This window comes from Plectropomus leopardus, chromosome 18 (genome assembly GCF_026936395.1).
Source record: "Plectropomus leopardus strain MGB_pleo_1.0 chromosome 18, ASM2693639v1, whole genome shotgun sequence".
In the NCBI taxonomy this organism is placed as follows: Eukaryota; Metazoa; Chordata; class Actinopteri; order Perciformes; family Serranidae; genus Plectropomus; species Plectropomus leopardus.
In genome coordinates this window covers 22,790,860-22,814,657 of record NC_142193.1, presented here as the reverse complement: position 1 = coordinate 22,814,657, position 23,798 = coordinate 22,790,860, and the positions used below count along the sequence as shown (strand labels likewise).

Below are 23,798 nucleotides of genomic sequence, written 5' to 3'. Positions count from 1 at the left end.
GTCTCCTGCCTGTTTACAATCGCTTCTGTGACTTGTCATGGATGCTTTGTGCACAAACCAGGCTGTAGGGTAGAGATGCATGCCTGAAAGAAAAGGCCACATTTCTGGTCGAAAGATGAAACACACCTAGTTTTAAACATTATAAAAGACTTGGATATCAACAGATTTTGGGATATGCAGGGATGTAAAATGGTTGCAGGAGGTAAATACAGAGGCTGTGTTTGCACAAGTCTGCTACGAAAAAATCATTTTTTTCTGCATAGAAAAGAAATGACAGAATCCAGCTCTATTACTTTTCCATATTTTGACGTGATGAACGACATGTTAGGGCACGTTAATCCGCGTATGCATGGTTGAATGTAAACAGGAATATTAGTGGAATATTAATTTTCATTAGCCATGTAAACAGCTTAGTAGGAATATTTGGCCTCATTTACTAATACGTGCGTAGAAATGTTCTTACTCTGGGCAAAAAATAAGTCCCCCCGCAAAACTACTGTCAGGTTTTGCCAGGGAGGAGAGCATGGAGCAGTTCCATAGCTTACGTACCTTTAATTAACAGCTTTAGTAGGTAATTTTTTTTTTAAATTTTTTTTTTACCCTTGAGCTATGCACTGCTCAGTCCCTCACAGCAGCTGGGCTACTTCTCAAAGAAACAAAAGAAAAGAAGTGTCAGTCTTTACAATAGCTACTATATGTCCCTCCCACCCGCCCCACCCAACAATCCCAACATTTCAAATACCATAAATCAAACAAACAAGCACAACAAATGTACAAATAAATAATAAACACAAATAATGGTAAAACTCGTTTACAACTTACAACTTGTTGGGATTTCAAAATTCAAGTAGCAGTCATGTCAGAATACATCTGGTCCTAAAAAAAGAAACGTCTGGCATGCCGGCCTGACATGTGCCTATAAGTACAAAGAGGGGATAAACAAGTAAAAATGGAGAGTGACAGGTTACCTCCTAGCACATTATGGTTATTCTCAGCTTCAAGGCCACTGCTCTGAAATGTTTAGATGGCTGCAGCCAGCGGGAAATGCAGAATTTTCAAAGGGACAGAATAAATAAGAAATGCACTCAGGTAATAAATTGGTTTTACTCATGCACCGGAGCTTTCTGTTTTTACATTTTGATGATTGGAATAATCAGTTTTTCTTTTTTTTCTTTCTAAAGATATTTTGCCACTAAAGGTGTGGAAAATAAGGTCACACCGGGGCACCTTAGCACTGCCTTTTTGTTACCTAAATGCATCACAAAGGCAGACAGAGAGACAATAAGACAATAAGCAGCACAAAGTGAGGATCCTGAAATGCTTATTTAAAAAGAGAGACAGAGAGCTTGATAAAGTTGGAAAGACCCAAACAGAGAAAAAAAAGGATGAAAGAGGAAGGCGAAGCATCTGACGAAATCTGTATTGACGCAGAGGGACAGGCATAAAAATAGGTAGAGACGTCGAGAAGAAGAAGAAGAAGAAGAAGAGGGAAAAGATGTGATGAGAGGAGAGTAAAGACAGGGAGGAGGCCCTGTCCACATCCTAAGAAGATTAGACACACAGGACTGAGGAGAAAGGCAGAGGAGGCGTGATGCTAAAGAGGGAGGAAGACAGAGACATAAAAATGCGGGCTGAACCTCCTCAGTCACACGCTGCTGGTTTCAGGGTGAATGTTTTAGGGGTAAATATCCCCGGCTTTAAAAGAACAATCAAATTAAACGCTGAAGCTCAATAACAGCATGTCTCCCTTCCTTTCTCCTCAAAGCATCCTTGGTGTCAGACTCTGTTAGTGCCCTCCCAACATGATTAGGGAGCGACACGACCAGCCATCAACTAGCGCTCTGGAATCAGCTGGGTGTGAGTCAGCCGCCTGCTGCTTCATTTCCCTGGGGAGGGAAAAGGGTCTGCGGCCGGTATGACAGAGAACTCGAACCAGCACTGAGTCACTTCACATGTCAGTGCAGATGCTGCTGATACTGTTAGCTTTGATGGGTTGAAGGTGAGCAGTCCACAGGGGTTGTGAGAGGTGCTGTTTTGCATGTAATGAAGGAGTGTGCATTCACCCGAGCCGCTCTGCAAATGTTTGTATTCTAAACTCCCAGCTACGAGGAGGTTGGTGAGAAAGTGAAAACCAAGCGGCGGCATAGCTCCCGTCCTTTTGTTTTGTGTTTGCATATAGTCCCAAACAAGTCTTTTTCTCTTTTTGCATATCAGTGTTTATTTCCTGTCTACTCCTCTTTTTCTTAGACTGACTGCCTCCCTCCTTATTTCTGTGCGAGCTCACACCATGCCTCTGTTCTTGGCTCCTGCTTTGCTAGCACAGATCCTCGGGGCAGGTTCTTTAGTTGTGCTATGGCAGTGCTACACACACACACACACACACACACACACACACACACTTACACGCACGCGGGCCTGATTGATTTTTCATTGCCAGTCGAGGTATAATGTGTCCCAAAGTGTTTGTTTTTTCTCAGAGGGCAAAATTGTCCATCGTTTGCTCTGTCAAACCTGGCAATGAATGAGAAGCTGAAAAAAGGAGAAGGAAAAGGAGAGAGAGGCGACAGCTGGGGAAATTGAAGGGGAGAAGAGTTGGAGAAAGGAAAGAAATAAAGAACAGTGTAACCTGAAGGGGATTAGACCTATATTAAGGGGGTTGGTAGTTAGATAAGGAGACTAGGAAGAGAAGGCAAAGAGACTTCATACAAGTATTTCTCTCCACACAGCGTTCTGATATCATTTCTCCCTGTTTCAATGTGTTACCCCCAGAGAGCATCGCTAAAGAGATAGCAGACAGCGGAGAATGGAGGGACCTACAGATTAATGGAAAGGAATGAAAATAAGATGTTTGCAACCACATAATCCCTGGATAAAAATGAAATTGTGTGTGTGCGTGCGTGTGTTGCACGAAGCATCTACAGTTTGAGATTTTCGTAAAAGTAGACTAAAGATTTCTTTAGAAAATCCTCGAGCTTCAAATCACTTTATTTTTCATGTTTAAGTTTTATCTTTTTTTTCCTTTGAAATTCAGTTAAATTGGAAATAAAGTGTGTCCCCATGCAGACAGGTTCAATGAGAGTTTACCCGCTGAAATAAGATGTATTGTGAATAGAAATTTTCAGTAGCAATGAAAACTGCTGGGCAGGAATATTCTTACTGAATAGTTTGTGCACACTGACACAATGCATTGTTTTAAGTCAGATCACAGATATCATTTCAACAACAGACGCCACAGTTTCTGTTTTACAGTGTGGGGGGGTGGGGGGTTTGTAGTCTTTGAGCATTTTGTTTTATACTATAGATAATGCAGATACCGTTAGCAGATCAGTAATCAGTAATTTTGCTATTCGTTTCATCATAAAATGCTTTTTTAACACATCCTCATGTGCAAAGAGCAGTATTTTGACGCTACATTCTGCCAGATGTTCTAAAACGGATGTCTCCAACACTACATGTAACCCTTGCTCAGTATGTTGGGTTCTGCCTTTCTTACTTTGGTATACATTTTTAATGAATTCAACTAATAGTACAATTTATGGTATAGTCAGATTAAAGGACATGAAAAATGTCACCCCCAGTTACTTGTAAGATGCATGAGCGCTTTTCTTTTTTGTTAATCATCTACAATTTAGTCGCATTAACATGTGTTTGCCACACACACTCATACTCATTTTCTACATCACACTGCTGGGGAGCATAAGCTCTATAAGTACAAAGTTCATAAGAACAAAAGACTTAAAGCTCATTGTGTGAATACAGAAAGAAAGACAAAAAATAAGAGTTAAGAGGATGGAGTATAGAACTATGAGAACATAAGCTGACAGCTTAAGATAGGAAGGAAATGAAAAGCTGTAAAAGACTTTTAAACTGCATAACGATGATTATAACACACACCCGCACACACACACACACACCCATATACATATTACTGTATAAATTTACAATATGAAGTCAACTTTTTAGTTGTATTCAAGAGTGGTGGCTTTGTAAGATGTGAAGAGACAACAGGTAAAGGAAGATTGAAAGTGAGTTGTCCAGTTGTAAGTCAAATATATATGCAGACAACAGCTAAAACAAACCATTTAATTTTATTTGTACTGGCACTGTTTTGAAATTGTTAATAGCTTTTTAAAAATTCTGAGCCCATACTGTATCCTTCATCATTTTAAGTAAATATTACCAAAGGTGTCCTTTTCCTTGGCAGGCAGTAGTATTTGCTCTGTCATGTTTGATTTCGTGACTCATGCAGTCATGTAGCAAAAATAGGTTGGCTGAGGGAAAAAAATACTTCTCATCTTCATTTTTCATTGATGAAGTGCTCACTGGCAGCTTGGCAGCTGCATGACCTCTTAGCTCTTGCGTTACATGGTGTGTTGCGTACACGCTGTGAATGAGTCAGTTTTGCATGTGCTGTTATTTGTGATGATGCAAATCTGTCTGCTTCCATATTTGTTCATACTTTTGTACAACACAACAAGACTGCCTTTTTCTTTTCTTTTTTTATTTGTGGCAATATGCAGAAAAACATTATTTAGAGCCGTCATAACAAAACTGTAAGAGACACAGCAATCAGAATGGTGAAAATGCCCATCTGTTATGTTGTTTATAAAATAATTAATAGCACAAATTTACCCAGTGCCTGCATTTTAATGATTGGATTAATAGATTATGCAGGTTTATGTATATTAGCACAATGTTAGTACAAAATAAGTTCTTCTCTAGCAAAATAACAATTGGATTTTTTATTATTTATATTATCGTATTAATTAATAAACCTCAAATGTAAATTAATTGCATGGTTTGGAGCGTGACCATTGTTCTGAAAATTAGCACTTTATCTGCACCTTCATTTGAAACCATGGCTGTATTGGAGCTGTTTACCCGCCTTTCAAGTTTCTTTGTCCTCTGCTGGGACATTACCCTCATATCAGGACCACCACCCTGTTAATGTGGATACAACCCGCCACCCACTTGGCCTACGTGGGAGTAAAAACAAACTCACCCCACATGCTGATGCTAGCAGGCATGGAGCTTCTTTCATGGGACAGAGAAGAATATCAGAGTATAGAGGAGAAGTTGCAGACACTCTAACATGCAGCATTGAATTATAATCTGCCAAAAATAAAAGAACACAAAGTAAATAGCCAAATACAAGTAAGTGAATTTTAAAGCATTTTAGTTTTGGTATCTGTCAGACAATTAAAACATGCTTATCATAATTTTCAGAGAGCTATTGAAGGAGAAAAGAAAGATGTGAAGGAGAAACACAGGATGGAGCATCAGGAGTAAAACATGGAGAAAGTAAATAACTGATGCAAAATATTAAGACAAAGAAGGAAAAAAAAAAACAGAAACTGATTCAAAACCAACCCAGGAGTCACATGATGGAGAGACATTTTTGAATAAAAACTATTGAATTTAAGGCATAATCTTAATCCCAGCAAGTCCTCCAACACATTCTGCCTCATAAACTGTATGTTCCTACCCTCTAAATTGAGCCACAGGAGCGTTTCCTAAAGTATTGCCCCTACCAGTGTCATATCTAAAAGACAGAATAGGTTGTATATGACTGTTGGCAGTTGCAGATTAAACATGAGCTTAATGTTGTGCCGCGATCTCAGCACCAAAACTACTTGGTTGGGTTTTGAAAAAACTATATTGTTTGAGTAAAATTAGGTAGGTTTGTTACACACAACACATACGTCATGTGACAGTCAAAATCACTCAAATTTGACGACTGATTTCACACAAGACACACACATTGCTTTCCCGGGTGAAAGTCCTGTGGGTTTTTTATCATCCACCTCTCCACCTTGCGGGCATATTTTGGAGGAGGACAATCTCCTAAATCTGACTGAAATAAAAAGAATGATTGACAAATCTTTTAAGGGGAATAACTCTAGACAACAACAATAAAAAATATATAATATACTTAACTTAAATTTAAAAAGCAAACAATAAACAATTCTGTTTACTTTTTTTTTTTTAACTTTTTTGAGCAGTCAGAGAGGTGTAATTGACAATATCAGTTACGATTAGATGAGCACACAAAATGCTGGTTCTCATTATTAAACTGATATCTCAAAGGGGACAAATATAGTAGATTATATATATTATATATTAAACTGCTGTAAGTATACTCAGTTTAATGTAGTAAACTCATAACATTGATGTATTATAAAAACTGTACAAGTTGTGTTAAATTTCGGACAGACGGGTCCATCTATCCACCCTTCAGCTACAGCCCATTATGAAACATATACAATGTGTGTATGACTGTGCATTTCTCCTCTGCTGCCATGCTCCTTAACTCCAGTCCTGTTAATACGTGGTTCGAGAGGATTAGCATCATGGTGATCCTGCTCAACTGTGTGACACTGGGCATGTACCAGCCCTGTGAGAACATCGACTGCACCTCGGACCGCTGCCAGATACTGCAGGTAAGGCGGACCTCTGTGTGTGTGTTGGCCTGTGTGTGTATGAATAACATGACAGCCTACTGATGAAGAGATAGAACAAAACAATCACTTATTTGACATATACTCAGAGCCTCTCACAGCTCCTCCTGTCACTTTTCCTCGAGCTGCGATGCAGGGAAACACTGCAGCTGGAATATTTCCCTTCTGGAAGCTTTATATTTTCTCCTGCTCTCTGAACAGGGAATTGGGACTTAGTTTGTTTTAATATAGTCTTGTGGAGCCGCATGTGATTTTGTCACTTCGTGATGAGAATACAGTTGTGGAGACGAGTGTTCGCAGTGGAAAATTGCGGTTGTGGAAGGCCAAGAATGCCACAGCTGACAAAGTTTCACCAACAGGCTCCAATTCTACTTCTGCTAACAATTTATTATTTTGATCACTGTCTGTCTCGATGAGGCTTTTGACCTGCATTAAATATTGTTCCCCTGTGCTGTGTACAGGCGGCCTCATGAGATGAGTTTTTACATGGTCACTATATTATGTCGGTTTTCACATGACAGGTGAAACAGTGCAACTCTTTCTCAAGATTACGAATGCCAAATCTTTGTAAACTTATGTTTCTCTTGGGCCTGTCATTATAGCTACATTATCGACTTATCAAGGTCAGCAATAATATTGAGCTCCTGTCCATATATCATCCAATAATGCCCTTTGTGTTTACCTGCACGTTTGTTTACATAAAAATGTCACCAACATTTCAGCCAACATGATGCCAGAATAAACAGGAGACTTTTCCCGTCCATTATAAGTGCCGAAGCATTTTTTCACAGCTCCTCAGCTGAATTAACAGGAAGAAAACTATACTGAGACACATTTTACTTTCATTTATGGTCACGCCACTTCCGTCCTCATGTCACCAATGAACTTGGTTACAAGCTGCAACATTTCTGGTTTAAACCTTTGAAACCTGAGCAAAAACATGGAAAGAAGGCGATGAGCAACTTTACAAGAAACGGACCAAAAAATTACAAGAAATCAAATAAAAGAAAGAAAACAAGCAACAAGAAAAAAATGAGAAACAAAAACAAACAAGATAGTGAACTCAAGAAAGTGCTAAAACAATTAATGTATGCATCTATTTACAGATTGTTTTCTGTACCATTATTTTAAATATGGAATTATAAGAATTATGATTTTAGTTTTCTGGACTTCTTGTTGTTGATAGTATCTAATGATTCCCCCCAGCAAATTTTCATATAATTTTTGTCACCTTTTACTAATTATTTGCAATTTGCTGGATACTTCTTGCCAGGTTGCTCATTATGTTTTATCCCACGTTTTTGAAAGTAATCAAACAATTTTCTCAGGTTTCAGGGGGTTAAATCCTTGTGAAAAGCATCTAAATGCAGCAAAAGGAAAACTAATGTGGATCCAGGGTTAAACTGAAAGAGACAGGAGAGCCCATTAACGTGACCACATTGGTACGTCGACTTTGTTTAAAAACCCAAAAGCTCATGTCGAAGGTGCTAATTTGTTGTACTTGTTGTTATTTATATCTAACTTGTTGCTAATAAGCTGATACTTTTCATTTTGTTAACAAAGCCTAACCGTTAAGAAACCAGATTGGCTTTATACTGCCTGCTGAGGAATGACTCTTTATTCCTCTCTGCCAAATGTTTAATATTTATTTAATAATCAGCATGTAGCTTGAAACGTTACCTTGGTGGTAATTGAATTAAATATTTATGGGAGCATAATCTTGTGTGCAGACATTGTTTTTTCATTTTTTCTCTAATAGTTATTTATGTGCAATTTTTTATTAATGCGCCTTGGGAGTTTTTTGTTGTTTTGGTTGGGTTTTTAGTTGGGTTTTATATTATTTGTGTGTGTATTTCATTTGTTTAGGATTATATTTTTTTCATATTTTAATCCAGATGTCTGGATTGCTTAATTAATTGCTTAATTATATGATTATATTATAATTTCAGTATCAAAAAATTGTCTAAAAAGGATAATATCATTTATCACAATTATTTATGGGACAATATAGTGTCCACCAAAATTAGTTACCACAACAGACCTAGTTTTGATGTGCTTGCCTTGTCGTTGATTGGACTTTATTGATTCGGAAACAAGTCATCATTGACCAGAGGAGTTAGTAACAGGTTTAGGTACCCTTAAATTAGAGCATAGATTATTGTGTTGTTTTTGCCAAATTGCAAATATTTTCCTTTTGTTTCTGTTTGTAAGCCGAGGAGGGATCATATGGGTTATGTTGTAGTTTGCCAACTGGCTGAGAACTCAGTGTTCCCTTTGGGGTCATTGTTGATTTTCACTGAAGAAAATTTGGCTCAGTTTTAAGTGTGACAAGGACGACCTTATTCTACCCCACACACTTTTTATTTGTGATTTTTGTCCATTGAAAATCTGTCAACAGGATCCTGCATGTGTGGTGTCTGCTTATGCTGTATTGACTGATTGTACAGCCACATCTCACCTGCCTACAGCACATTAGAGTGGATTATAATATCAAATAAAGCCCCGCAGACCACACTGTAATAGGTTTATTTATCTCATCGGATTTTCTCCGCATTGTGCAGAGATTTCAAATAAGCATTCAGTGCTGTTTCAAAACTGTGCGACACATCTTCCTGCTTCAGTATCTCTCTTCCTCCTCCTCCTACTTCTCCTTCTAATGCGGTCTTTACTCCTCCCCATGTTCCCATTCCCCCATCCTACACACTCACTCTCCCTCCCTTCCTCCATCCTGTGTTTCTCTAACAAGCATATTGTCTCCCCAGGTACTGTGAGGGGGTCCTGTTCTGCTTGTTGCTAATGGTAACAGGAGGGATTTTGCTGACAGAGCTACGATTGTTAGAGTGGCCCTCACGTGCTTCTAAGGCCCTCTGTGAAATACAGTATCCCCACCCCACTTCTTCTCACATGTCTGTTTGGTAAATACGAAGAGTCTCCACTGGTTTCCTGGCACCACTGTGGCACTTCAGGAAGGCACTCTGCCGGCCGAATAAATACTTCGGCACATAACTCCAACAAACCACAACGGGGTGTTTTTATACTTCATGTACGAATTAAGCAAACAAGTTAAAATTTATTAATTAGTGAGTTTCAGAGGTGCTGGTAGGATGATTTTGTTACCTCTAGAGAGAGACAGGCTACCTGTTTCCCCTTGTTTCCAGTCTCTGTGCTAAGCTAAGCTAACTGGCTGCAGATATCATATTTACCATACAGATGTGAGAGCAGAATACATGTTCTCTTTTAACTTTCAGAAAGAAAGCAAAATACTGTATTTACCAAAATGTTGAGCTATTCCTTTGATAAGACATACTTTTTCTCACCCGACTATGATTGATAGAAGATTTTAGCAAAATGCATGTTTTTGGGAAGTGCTGAGCATACGACTGGATAACTGAGGCCTGAATTACACTGTGAGTGCAATGAGTTGCACGCAAGTTTCTAAATTGATGTTTTGATTAGTTTTGCTTTTGTTAAGGTCTCCAATGATTTCATTTCATGAAGAGCTTCAGATTTTTTTTGGATTCTCTGTTCAGCATGGACGCATGTATGAATAACAGTGTTTTCTTCACGGATACAAGGTAACACGCTGTGAGTTATTTACATACAAATAATAATTTTGCGTGTGAAGTATTCATTTAACGATGTAGCTTCAAATGTATGTATGTGATGTTTTCACTATTCTGGGGAGCGCAAAGATGTTTTAAAGGCAGATTATCTTAACACTTTGGCACACAGAAAAGAAACTATCTGCATTGCCAAGAAGTTAACAAGCTCACAGCAAGACGCTGCAGTCAGGGATGAAATCGTACCTACTGTAAGGAGGTGGAGGTCCTCTGCAGCCATCTCCGACACGATTTTAATCATGCCTGTATTTGCATAGTCATCTTACTCAAATGGCAAGTTGTTTTTCTACCTTAAGTGGTTTACAATGCGACAGGACTCATTATACCTTCAATTCAACACCTGTTCAACCCTGTTAATGGAGCTTCAAGTGTTCAGAAAACACGCAGACAGGTATTACTTTCCACGTCCTATTTGTCAGTTTGTCGGCGTAGTGCCTTTCAACTGATACGCTCATTACTCTAGTTATTCACTCATTCCACAAGTAGACTAAGACACACATACACAAAATATTTTACTTGAAATGGTCCACCATCACAATCTTGATGACCTACTTACAGCATCCTTTCCTCCTTCCAAATAAGCAGAACAATTACAGCATTTGAAGAAGCTTCTGCACCAGCTCGTGTTTCCAATCATGAAAGAAGCCCCGTCACGAGACAGTCGCAACCTCTTTGCAAATCATGTTGACGATAAAACCTGATAGGCCGACTGAAGAGAAAGCTGGCGGTAGTCACAAATATCTATGATGAATTCATTCCCCTTTCAGTCAGCGCAGAGCGCGACAGGGTTCCGACTGGTGCAGCCAATGTCGGATTACATATGAAGCGTGCAGGCTGCATTATTTATCAAAACATCATTTAAACAGCATGTGAGACTGATCTTCTCATCTTTCCCATTGCATGCTGCCAATTCTGTATGCTGTGTGTGAGTGTGAGAGTGGGTGAATGAGCAGGGATGGGACACACATGTTGGCTTCAAATGCATTACAAGGCATTCTTCTAAAAATATACACGCACAAAGCCATGTTCCCACAAATGCAAAGAAACACAAATCTACACATTTACAGTCTTGTGCAAACGTGCATACTTATGTACAAAGATTTGCGCCAACTCATTTCCTTCTCTACCCTTAGATCCCTAAAAATAACAAACAATATAGACAGTGTCCACACTTGTAAATAAAAAGGGAACTGAAAGCTGTTTCTTGCTATTTCCGACTTGGCCAAAACAACATCCTCCTCTGCTACTGCCAGTGCTCCTACATGAATAAATCCTCAAGATTTCACACACCATTTATCTCATTCAATGTGGTCTATAGCTACAAACACTATCTTGCAATTTCTCATCAATGCTGGGTTAAAAAAAAATCTCTTACCTTCAATTGAAGCGTATTACTCCTGGTTGTCCAAATGTACCACACATCAGTGTTTCTGGTCTGCTGTGGGTTATTGTTGAGTCTCTAGTTTGTCATTTAACTTCAGCCTGAAACCCGGAAAAAGTAATAACCCTAAAGTACTTGTGGAAAATTGTTTTTCCATCGCAGCATGTGTATTGGTTTGGGCCATCTGATTTGTTGAGTGCACAAACTCTTTTCCCAGGGCATATGCACTAACTGTATTGTGCGGCCAGCAGAAACATTTAGTTGGAAAGTTCTTGTGATCAAGGCTTTCTTTGTGTTTATCTATAGTTTGCTATCAAATTCAGTTAAAGGGACAATTCGCCCCAAAATCAAAAAATTAATATCTTTCCTCTTACCTGTAACTCTGTTTATCAGTCAAAATTGTTTTGGTGTGGGTTGCAGAGTGTTGGAGATATCAGCTGTAGAGGTGTCTGCCTTCTCTCGAATATAATGAAATTAGATGGCACTTGACTTGTGGTGCTAAGTACAAACAAACAAACGAACAAAAAAAAAAAAACATTTGAAAAACTCAACAGCAACTCATCTTTCCAGAAATAATGACCCACTTATTTGAGATAATCCACAGACCTGGTTGTGAGTTGTTTCATGCTGGAACAGTTTCCCTTACAATGAAGTAAACCTGCCAACCGCATCACCGCAAAGGTGTACATCCACTTCTATCTCTCCTAGCACCACTGAGCTAGCCAACATTACAGCTCAGCTGACGACACATTAATGTTTACATCTCACACAAGTTCAAGCCGCTCGTCCATGAGGACATGCACTCTTTCTTCTACATGGTGATACTGCTGGCAGGTTGGCAGTCCGAACCACACCCGCCAAGCATATCACCCCCCAGAAGGAAGCATACATCTACTGCTAGCTCACCTAGCACCGTTGAGTTAGCTAATGTCACAACCATTAATATTTACATCTCGCTCTGTCACAGGCACGAGCCTCTCGTCCATGAGTAAATGCACGCTTCCTTCTGTGCAGTGAAGCAGTGCTTACAATAAGGTCTGTGTAGTGCCATGTAGTTCCATTATATTGGCTGAAAGGCAGAAATCTCTCTGGCCAATAACTCCATCACTCAGCAATTTACAGCAAAGCAATCTAGATTGCTAAATAGCACTATAGGTAAGAGAAAAAATATGTATTTTTGATTTTGGGGTGAACTGTCCTTTACAGCCTATTAAAATATGGGTTGATTCAACCAATCAACGACGGTTTTTATGTGAGCATAGGGTATTGTTTTTCCTATAATTTGTATTTGCACTGAATCTGTAGCTAGCTCAAGGTGCTACTTTATCTGTAGATGTTTAATTTAACGGATGAACATTCTTGCATTTTAAGTCAAATGTGTCATTTCATATTTGGTCAGTAAAGCAAGCATTGAAACTATGTATAACTTTGAGATTAAACAGCAGTAACAAGAACATGATCACACTGTGTGCTTCTGTGCACAGTTTGCAGTTGGACGACAGGTTTGGAACAAACAAAAAGGCTCACCTTCATTTAAAATTCAAATTATGACCAATGACTTATGAACAAGCAGCCATGCAGCTTCATTGCTTTTTCAATTTCCAGGCTTTGGAAATCTCTGTGTCAAGAGGTAGCAGCTTGAGTTATATGTTGTAGGAATATGTAACAAGGCAGCAAACACAGTCACACAGCCTAAGGCAAAGCACTGGGAAACAGTTCCGAAAATACAATAGGGAGGTTTAGCTAGTGATCTGAACATAATAATGCAAGCAGGACATGGCAGAGATATGAGCTCATCTGTCTCTCTCTCCCCATGTATCGCTCACTGTCTCTTCTCTCTTCATCTTTGTTTTCTCTCAGGTTTGACCTGGATCTCCTTTACTTTTCTTTTTTCCTCTTCACTTCTTACTTCCCACGTGATTTAAGCGTCTCAGCGTGGGATGATCTGCATTGGCCACCATATGTTTTGCGCAGTATTACATTAGCAAGGTCACATGTTCTCAGTGCACCCATATTTAGCTTTTTTACGCCATTCAAATCACAATATTTAGAGTAAACTTGGCTCACATTATAGCTACCAGTGTTATAGTCACACAAACACATTAAAAACACATCGGTCTTGAACATCACATATTCCGATGGTGTGTTAGATCATAATTTGTGGTGTTTAAAAGGACAATTTGATGGAAAATAACTACTTTGACAGATTCTCTCAGCTTTGAGATGAGTGTGCTGTAGAGGGGGAACTTGTCGCACTTAAAAAGTGTCAAAATTGCCGTTGAAACATGGGAAATGGAAGGTCATGGATTGTTTTGAGGTATTTGAATTAGATAGGGGTCAGACCCAAAACATCACTTGAGGCTTGACAAGTGTGCATGTGTGCTTTGGGGCGTGTGTGCCATTTGGGTTCTCTGTTTTTCATTTTGTGTGAACAAAACTTTTTTTTTTCCCCATCAGATCTACTGTTCACAACTAAGTAGTGCTTCCTAAAAAATATTCACATCATTTTTCCTCACCAGAAACGATAAGTGCTTCTCGTAACTTAGAAACTGAAACTGGGAAAAAGGAAGAGAGAGCTTTGACAGCAACTTGAGTCTACTAATGTGTTTAAGCCAAGTGAATCAAATATATCTTTTTTTTGCTTTCCTAAATTTTTATCTCCCCTTGTCTTCTCATAGGCCTTCGATGCATTCATCTACATCTTCTTTGCATTGGAGATGGTGGTAAAGATGGTGGCTCTTGGGATCTTTGGCCGTCGCTGTTACCTGGGAGACACCTGGAACAGGCTGGACTTCTTCATTGTCATGGCTGGGTAAGCAGCTATATCATAATGCTAACATTAACTCTACTCATGGTCAAGTTTGTGTGACATGTTATTCGGGGGACATTGAAATGGTGAAAAGCAGCATTTGCTCTTGAATTCAGTTTAATAGAGACTAAAGGGACCCAACAGTTTCATAATGTAGAGTGTAGGGATGTCAGTTTTGGTCCGTTTAATTCATTAGCCGACACCCATTACCTATTATTTTTTTAGAGAAAAATGTAAAATGGCATGAAATACAGTACAAGAGGCCTTTCCTTTTAGTGAGGCACTTCACTGACTCTGTGAGTAGTAGCACCACATTTAAAGCACAACCCATGGTTGGTGAAATAATTTAATAATTTTTGATGTAAATGTCTTGCCTTTTCTTTTATTTTCTGTTGGCTTTGCGGACAGCCAGCCTGTTAGCCACGTTAACATGCAAAAACATAATGCCCACTGCCCACCCTTTGCTCTCCACTGGTTAGCATCGTCTTCTCTGCAGTCTGCACTGAGCACCACCCAGTTTAGGAAGGAGCCCCACAGCTCATTCTGCGATTACTGCTGGCAGGATGGCATTGCTGCAGAAACATGGTGACCATCCCCCAATCTCCCCCCAGCTAGCCCCAGTGAGTAAGCAGCTTCATTTTAAGCCACATAACCCCTTAAGCATTGTTATCTATGTTAGCACCACTAGCCATGCTGACACTGCTAATAGTTCAAGTGATCACATAGTTAATGATGCTTAAGGCGGTTTGCTGCTCAAAAATAGGCATGTCCATGATGATTGTGGCTGCCCTCAAACCCTCTTCAGTGTTTTAGATTAAATGTGGCAAGCTTCTGATTTTGTGTAGATACTTGTTAGAAGATACTATACAAAGATTTGCACCACAATAGTCTGCTCTCTGTTGGAAACAAGAATATGACTCCTCTCAACAAATGACAAGAAAACATCATATTTGTGTATTTAACAGATAAAGTGCTCTGGCAGCCATTTAGGATGTTGACAATCTGGAACAAAGAAAGAACTAGTGTGATATTGTTATTGAGCCAAAATTTAAAAAAAAAAAAAAAAGTAGAAAAAAAAGGTAATGGAAAACCAAAGTGTAACTATACCAATGTAAGATGAGAAAATATTTTTATTTTGAAATTATGATTTATAAGGGTTTTTGTAGACACTGACAAACAATGTCGCCCTGTTTGTTTTGGGTTCATATCAGAAAACCCCTACATGTGTCATTCAGGAGGGGGAAAAACAAATGATGTATTTTGTCATTTAATCTGGAGGACTTGTTGGCTCAAGGACTTTTTTCCCTGCTCTGATTGTAGCAGACTGTCACTATTATTCCAGTCCGGTGTCATCTACTGCTTCTAGCTATTTGTTCGTGGGTTTTCTGAGCCCTTTATTAAAATCAGAGAGAAGATTAATAAAGCCGTCAAGTACTGTTAAGTGCTGTGTGATTTTTAGTCACCCAAGACATTTTCACATTTTCTTTTTTTTCGAGTCTGTGTGGCGCTGATGATGCAGGATGACAGGTCACCAAAATTGTCTAATGAATGAGTAACCTGCCAGTCCATGTGGCTTCATGTTTACAGCTCTGTTTTTATGTAATATGTAGGTGCGAACACTAAACAGACTAAACTACAGGTGTCAACAAAACATTGTCGTCAGCATCCATTTTTCATTTGCTGATTCACTTGTCAGTTAATATATTATAATCATTAATCATTTAGTAAATGACACTGTATTAAAGCATTTCTAAATTAGGGATGATAACAGTTAATTGATTGTTTAATCGGTTGTTAAAAAATTTAATTGAACATGTGAAATTTAATCGATTAAATAGTAGGCTATGCAAGACTCTCAGAATATATGCAGTATGTTGCTGTAAGCTTAGACTGAGGTTAAAATGGATTTGGTATTGTTTGATATAAGCACATTTTTATGTTGGCTTTTTTCAGATAACAATTAATTTAATTTTTACCAATTAATTGCTTTTAAGAAAGTGCTTACAATTTGCAACCCTATTCTGAATATGATTAAAATTATACTTTTGCACAAATATTTACTTGATGGCAACATGGTATTTTGCAAAATTAAAACCATTTTCAAAAGCAGATTATAAACTTACTGTATTTGATCTTTGTGCCAAGGTACAGTCAACATTTTAAAGGGACAATTAACCCCCAAATCAAAAATACTTATTTTTGCCTTTTACCTGTTGTACTATTAATCTAGATAATTTTGGTGTGAGTAACTGAGTATTGGCGGTACCGCCCATAGAGACTTCTGCCTTCTCTCAAGTATAATGGAACCAAGTGGCACTAGGCTTGTGGTGCACACAGCGCAAAAAATACATCTGAAAAACTCAACAGCAATGTCTCTTTCCAGAAATCATGACCCAGTTACTCAAGATAATCCACAGACCTTGTTGTGAGCAGTTTAATACAGGAACTATTTTCCTTCTACCAAACAACATCCACCAGCTGTATCACTGTGGAGAAGGAAGCGTGCATCTACTGTCTCTTTAACGGTATAGAAGCAATCCAATGAAACAAGTCAAAGAAAGCCTTAGAGACATGTTACCAGGAGACTCACTGTGCATGCTGCATTGTAACAGTAGACAAGGCACATGTGGAGCGTCCTCTGAGGATGAAACCATAAGGTAGCCACCTCTCGTACACTTTCACAGTGTAACAGAGGACTGGGCATGCTGCAGTATGCTTCGGTTGGGGGTATTCACCAGAGTAAAGATGAATCTGTCCACATTAATTAACACCAGAATATTACACCATACTCGAATCTGGGTGGTAGGTGGCACAAATGTTGTTTTGGACTTGCACATATGTTTACGTTGGAAGTAAAAGCAGTTTATTAGGCAGACAAGAAGAGGGAAAGAAATGAGGGAATTCAAATATGAGTTTTTGAGAGACACCCACTGCTGAAAGATCCATCGCACCTGCCAACAAGAACATAGGAATTGTCATATATTGCATAAGTTTGGCTCGCTCTTACAAAGTGTCCTACGCGCAGGCTGTTACCATGGGACACACTTACACACATGCGAGATGGATACGCATGCACAAAGCAAACACACCTGCTCAAACACCTGCTCTGAATGAAGGAAAATGAGAGGCTCAGACATGGACGATAAAGCAAGTGTGTGTGTGTGTGTATGTGTGTGTGTGTGTGTGTGTGTGTGTGTGTGAGAGAGATGGATAGGGAGAGCTGCTAGTATAATAGCACACGAAGAAAGGCAGAGCAACAGACTTAGCAGGGAAGGTGGAGGGACATTCATCTTCATTTGAGCTGAATCACTTTATCCCCAGTGGATGCTCATAGTTTGTGTGTGTGTGTGTGTGTGTGTGTGTGTGTGTGTGTGTGTGTGTGTGTGTGTGTATTTGTGGCACAGAATCACACGCACACAGATTACAGTCTGTCATTTTATGCCTTTTGAGTTTGTTTAATCTGTGTATGTGCTTGCTTGTGTTTATATACGCATTTGTGCGAACGCCTCCGTCTTCGTTTTCCTCTTGGCAGCAGCCATTAGATTAGCGTCTAGGCTAATTGCAGAGGGCATTGCCAAACTTGCCAGGCCAAATCGCAGCCGACAGTCTGCCATGAGCTCCGTGTCTGTTACCCACGGGCACCACCTCGCTCTCTCACCTCCCTCCCTCCCTCTCTTTCTTTCTTTTTTTCACATGCTTGGATGAACATCCTCCCTTGTCGTCTCCCCTTCAGACCCCAAGTAGACCAGGCGTTCGTCCAGACAGGCTCTAAAGGGGGGTTTGTGCTTTTGCTCCTGCCACACACAGTCTGCTTTATTTTCTATACTGTATATTTTATTTCAGCCTAATCCACTGCACTGAGTCCTCCTAGCCTTTCTGGTATCTGCAGTAATAAAGAAAATACTGCAGCATGTCTCCGTGCATGTGTCTGCTGTGATTCTTGATCCATGGATAAAGCATGACCCTTTTTACAAAGAGTCAGCCTCGCTTCACGTATTTATTCTAATGTATGCCTCAGATAGGTTGAAAAATGTTACCAGGTCAAAGAAATGATAAAAGACTTTCTCACACTGAGCAGAACCGACTCATGTTTGTATTTTTCAAGCTTATTAAGGAGTCGTGCCGTGACTCAACCTGGTGGACACACACCTGGTGCATCTTTTTGAGATATTATGCAAAGAAAGCTGAATACATTTTGTGGACCTGCCCTTCTAGTCTTCAGTAGTTTGGCTGTAATACAAAATTAATGAAGCAGGACCAAACAAGACGGCACTGCAGCTGTAGTTTGTGGTTTTTTGCACTTTCCGTGGACATCCTCACAGTTGTGAATGTTCTTCTAAACCGTCAAAAGCAAGACTGCTGTTTTCAGTGTTGATGATGCCCAAAAACAACTTTCTTGACGCTGTTTCAACTTTATTTGCAACTTTGATGCACAGATTTTGTTGAGATTTTGTTGAGATTCAACACTTTTTTCCGCCTTATTTCTCATGTTAAATGTGCCTCTGAACTCTTCTCACAAGGTCTCTCACCGTTTCCCCTGAAGCTCTGCATTCATATCGATATAAACATATGCGCACACACACACAAACACACACACACTAGTCACATAAAAGCATGAATGAGATGAAGGCGTCACAAGCAAAAAAGGAATGTGAAAAATAGAGAACAATCATAAAAAGGAGGCTTCCGGCGGTCCACTAATTACCCTCCCAAACACAGCGGCCTGATTGATGTGTACAGGAAGAGACACTTCTATAGCACGCACACGTCACAGACATGCATACACACAGCGAATGTGCACACACAAAGAAACACATGTCTAAAGACCCACACACTTGCAGGCATATTTGATGATCTTCCGTTCTCTCTGTCACTTTATTTTCTGCTCTTGATTGTCTTCCTGATGCAACTTGACTACTAATAGCACAATATATGTGCTCATTCATGCAATTGTTGATGCTTTTGTCGTGTCATCTATCTAACAGCATATTTCTCCTCCTGTAATAGGCAGGGGACAGTAAAGTATATATTTTTAAAAATAATGTCAAGATTATCCTATATTAAATAATTGCAACCCACAATATTATCCCGAATAAACGTCAAAATATGCTTAAAACTATTTAAATGCTACTAAAGCATACTGGAAACACTTCACATTTGATTTTGTCAAACAGTTACTTGACCTGCAAAATGGCCATTTGTATTACTTCTTACTGTATGTTACCTTGACATTGTGAAGAAGTATTCTTTTAAGAAACAAATATTTTATTGCATCACAGAAAGGACACACCTTTTTTTTAGGAAAAAGCAATCAAGCAACCTTAAAAAGCCAGGCTTTTTAACTATTTGAAATTTTGTTTTATTTTTCAGTGTGAAATATGCCAATGTTTGATTTAGAACTTTTGTATGCGTTTGGTTGACATGTTTGCAGTCTGGTTTTGCAGAGTCAGTTTTATTGTTGGTTGCCCAGCAGTCTCTTTAGGTTCTGACCTAAAACACACATTATGACACGATATTCATGATTATCCCCGATAATGAAAATTCACCACAATAAACGTAATGTGTTCTTGACTGCAATTTGCAAAAAAACCATATGTCATCCCATTTTTATACTGTAACCTGATCAAGCAACATTTAAAATAACTGTTTTTGTGCCCTTGAGCTCACTAAAGGGATCATATGTATGTTTTAATTGTTTCAAAACTCCCTTTTGACATTTTAGCCAACTGTTCAGTCTCAGGAGCCTACATGAAATCATTAGAGCTACCACAGATACTATAATGTTTGTGGCAGGCTATAATAACACCACTGCGCCCTGCCGGAAAAACCCTGCCCCCAAAGAACTGCTATGCTCTGCTCTATACTGTGACATTTTCATCAAACTGCTGTGTGGCATTTCTGCACTTCTGACTACACGGGGTAAATAAAATTGGTCTGTGATGTAGCTCTGCATCCTTAGAAAGATGCATTCTTTCAAATGTGGGGCTTGTTAGTATTACTGTTAGAAAAAAAGAAATAGACAGGTGCCACAAACCCCAAAAAGGAGTAAGCATTCACTAATATTTTGCTTATATTTGAATAACTTGTTCATTTTTAGAACAACTGCCTTCAAACCCTTGTTACAGCAAGTAATACTACTCAAGTGTGAGCTGGGGCGATACTCTGTCGTGAAGGGCAAATGGAAAGAACTTCCCTGTGGGATAAATAAAGTATCACATTATTGAAAATGGCATGGTTCATAAGTCTATCTATGTGAGAGACAGTAAGCTTGGCTTGTTTTGTCAAAGCCAGTGGATGTGCTCAGGGTGCTATTAGCTTGTGCTGGTGCTGCTGCTGCTTGTATCATGCGGTCCCAACACTGCTGTAGCCCTGGGCACATCAATTCTGCACACACACACATGCTTAAAAACTATTACACCATTTCCACTACATGCACACGGTGTCATTTTCACTCTCATTTTAAACTCATACTGTAAAACTTGCTGCCGCAATCTCTAATTTTGATGATAACAGTCATGTAATGTAAGTGTGCTATGTTCAGACACACACACTGCTTTTACACACATACACACATGGCAAACCGTGGCCATTCTCCTGTGAAAGTGGTTTGGGTTTGGGGGCACAAACAGCTTAGCCATGCTGTGGAAATGACTTGCTAACAGATGCCAGGCTCTGACTGAGCCACAACATCCTGCAGGCAACACTTAGAATAGAATGAATCCCTCTTTTTTCCCCGCTCTCTCTTTCTTTCCCTCACCTCCCTTTCATGTTATTCTCCCCTTTTGATGCTTTGTCACTTTATCCCCCTCACCACTTTCTCTTGAGTGTTGCAACGCTTTTTGCAGTGCATTTCCCATACTGTTTAAGCTCACACGGCTCTAGAAGGGGGGAGGAGGGGTGGTGGCAGGTGAGACTAGATCAAAGAATGACCATTGATGTTGAGTAGAGGTCCAGCTGGCCGCCGTGGTAATCCTTTTTTTGTCATATTGTGAAGTAGTAGCATGCCCAAGCAACTACAGAAAGGTTAAATGATGTTCTCTTTCTCTCTGTTTTCTTTGCCTTTTCTTCTCTCTCTGACTGTTGTCCAGGATGGTGGAGTACTCACTGGACCTGCAGAACATCAACCTGTCGGCCATTCGGACGGTGCGGGTCCTGAGGCCCCTGAAAGCCATCAACAGAGTGCCAAGTGAGAATCTTTAAAGTGTTTGTGTGTACATTTGTGCCAAAGTGTAGGCAGAGCGTGCTTTCATGTACTTTCTGGAGACTGCTCTCCCCCAAAATTGATCAATGACCACATATTGAATTTTATATCACACCTTTAAACTACATGTTGGCTTGCAACACAAAGAAATGAAACATATTGCAAGTATTCACAGAAACACCTCTTCAAAATAAAGGCTCTTTGCTGGAAATTCATTGTACTTCAATATAAAGTGTGTTTTTGACAAACTTGACACATTCACAAGTCAATGCCCGTCCATTAAGAATGTACCCATGACACACCAGTTGTGCGTTACTGGTATCAGAGGGAAAACAAACAAAGTATTTGGTGATGTGAGTTGGAGGACTTGTTGATTTGTTGCGTGTTTGCACTTGTAGGTTCTCTCTCTGTGCTCATTTGTGTCTGTCAGTCCTCATAAAGCACAAATGAATCTGCATGAAAATTCATGTACATGTATTACAACACTGGCTTTTTTTTTTTGTGCACCCGTATGCCACCTGTTCCCCACGGGGATCATTAACATTCATCTTATGCTTAATCACACAGGCCGCTCAGGCCCTGAGTCACAGCTTTATCAGATTTACAAACCATCCATTAATGCTGCTCCACTGATCAGTCCGTGACTATAACCCTGTTCCTCTCATCTGAAACTCGGTTCTTGGCCAAACTTTTTAACTCCTATTGATTTTTTTTGTCCTGCTGCCCTAACAGGCAGCTCTTAATCATCATAAGCACCAATTAGCCTGGCCAAGCTAGGTTCAGACTGGTCTCAACGCTTAGTTCCAGCCCTTTAGCAGTGAGCAGAGCATTAGCAGCAAATGCTAATTGTGGGTAATGAAGTTTCAGAAAAGAAGTCAGAAATCTTTTTTTTTTTTTTGCCAATTTTCTGTTTATATGAAAAATAATTTAACACATTTTCTTAGATGTAAATGGCTGTTTTGACGCACACTCAATCTTTTTTTTTCTGTACTTAAAATAACACTTTGGTTTAGTCCAGTTCAAATAAGGGCAACTTGGCCAAGCAAAGCTCATAAACTTAGAAACTTTTCCTCAATATCTTAAAGTCACTGTAAGACACCGTCTCCTCCAAATAATCATGAAATGAGTCCGCAGCAGATGGAGCTGATTGCATGAAAGCCCTGTTGCCTAATTCAGTTTGGGCCTCGGGGACAGATACTGCTGGAAAAAGAAACCTTTCTAGTGATCAGAAAGTTTAACATGTAAGGGAGAGAGATGAGTCAATGGTGTTTCAGTCTGCTTGTGAGATGCTCTCTGGCCACACAAGAGGAGACTGCAGGTGTGGACACTTTAGTCCACAAGCTTCCTTTGTGTTATTTCTACAAGGCAACATCTAAAGCTTTTCTATGTGTTTTTTCCCCAACCAATTATTTTACCTTTACAGCTTATATATCTTGTTGTTCTGCTTCTCTGCTGCTTCCCTCTGAAAATCTTTATTTTTCTTTTAATACAGACCTTTGAGACTGGTACGTATACACAAATCCATAAGTGTAGCTTTTCTTCTACCTAGAGCGAATTTGCACTGATTTTTTAGCTCACCAAATAGGTGCCCAATCATGGGAGATTCTAAATGTTTGCTGTTATAACCTGAAAAAGCAGCTTTCTTCAGCGCCCAAATTGATTTAAATTTTCCACCCATTCCGAAGGGCAAGTTTTCTTTTAGGTGGAGCCATCCAATATTTTAGACAGCAGCAGCAGCACTCAGAAAATATGGAAGTTCTCTGCATTATGTTTCAGGTTGTTGATTAAGAGATATTGTGTGCAGTAGAGTGGGCAATGTTTCAGGGACAAGTCGTAAACAAATCGGCTTTTCTGGAGATAATTATGTGTCATAGCATGAATCTCTAGATACATGGGTCATTAGCATATGCAAAGTTGAAGCTGCATATGTGTGTGTGTGTGTGTATGCCTCTTTGTGATAATTTTGTGTGTTTATTGGTCATTTTGTATATATTTATAGTGATTTTGTGTCTCCTTGTGGTTGTTTTGTTTCTGTATGTAGTTGTTATGGTGATTTTTGTACTTACTTTTTGTGTCTATGCAGTTCCTTTGTATCATTTTGTGGTCTTTTTGTGTCTCTGCAGTAATTTTGTGGTTTTTTTATATCATATTATGTGTATTCGTTGTCATTTTGTGTCTCTTTGTGGTGGTTTTGCCCATTTTTGTGTTTCTTTTCTGTCTGTGCAGATCCCTTGCATCTCTCTGTGGTCTGTTTGTGTAATTTGTTTTTTTTTGGTCATTTTGTGTATTTTTGTTGTCATTTGTGTCTCCTTGTGGTTGTTTTGTGCCT

At 39.3% G+C, this 23,798-nt stretch overlaps 1 protein-coding gene across 6 annotated transcripts in view; it reads left to right on the top strand.

The window, feature by feature from the left end:
- Positions 1–23,798, top strand: part of LOC121956285 (voltage-dependent T-type calcium channel subunit alpha-1I-like) — a 202,802-nt gene that overhangs the window by 95,423 nt on the left and 83,581 nt on the right. For 5 of the 6 annotated variants that reach the window (XM_088091141.1, XM_088091140.1, XM_088091137.1 and 2 more), the window contains exons 3-5: positions 6,329–6,440; positions 14,138–14,271; positions 21,357–21,454. In XM_088091141.1, coding sequence (XP_087947267.1) covers positions 6,329–6,440; positions 14,138–14,271; positions 21,357–21,454 — 344 coding nt within the window. Of the gene's footprint in view, positions 1–6,272; positions 6,441–14,137; positions 14,272–21,356; positions 21,455–23,798 lie in introns of those variants that run through there. The other variant, XM_088091142.1, reaches the window with a different exon arrangement.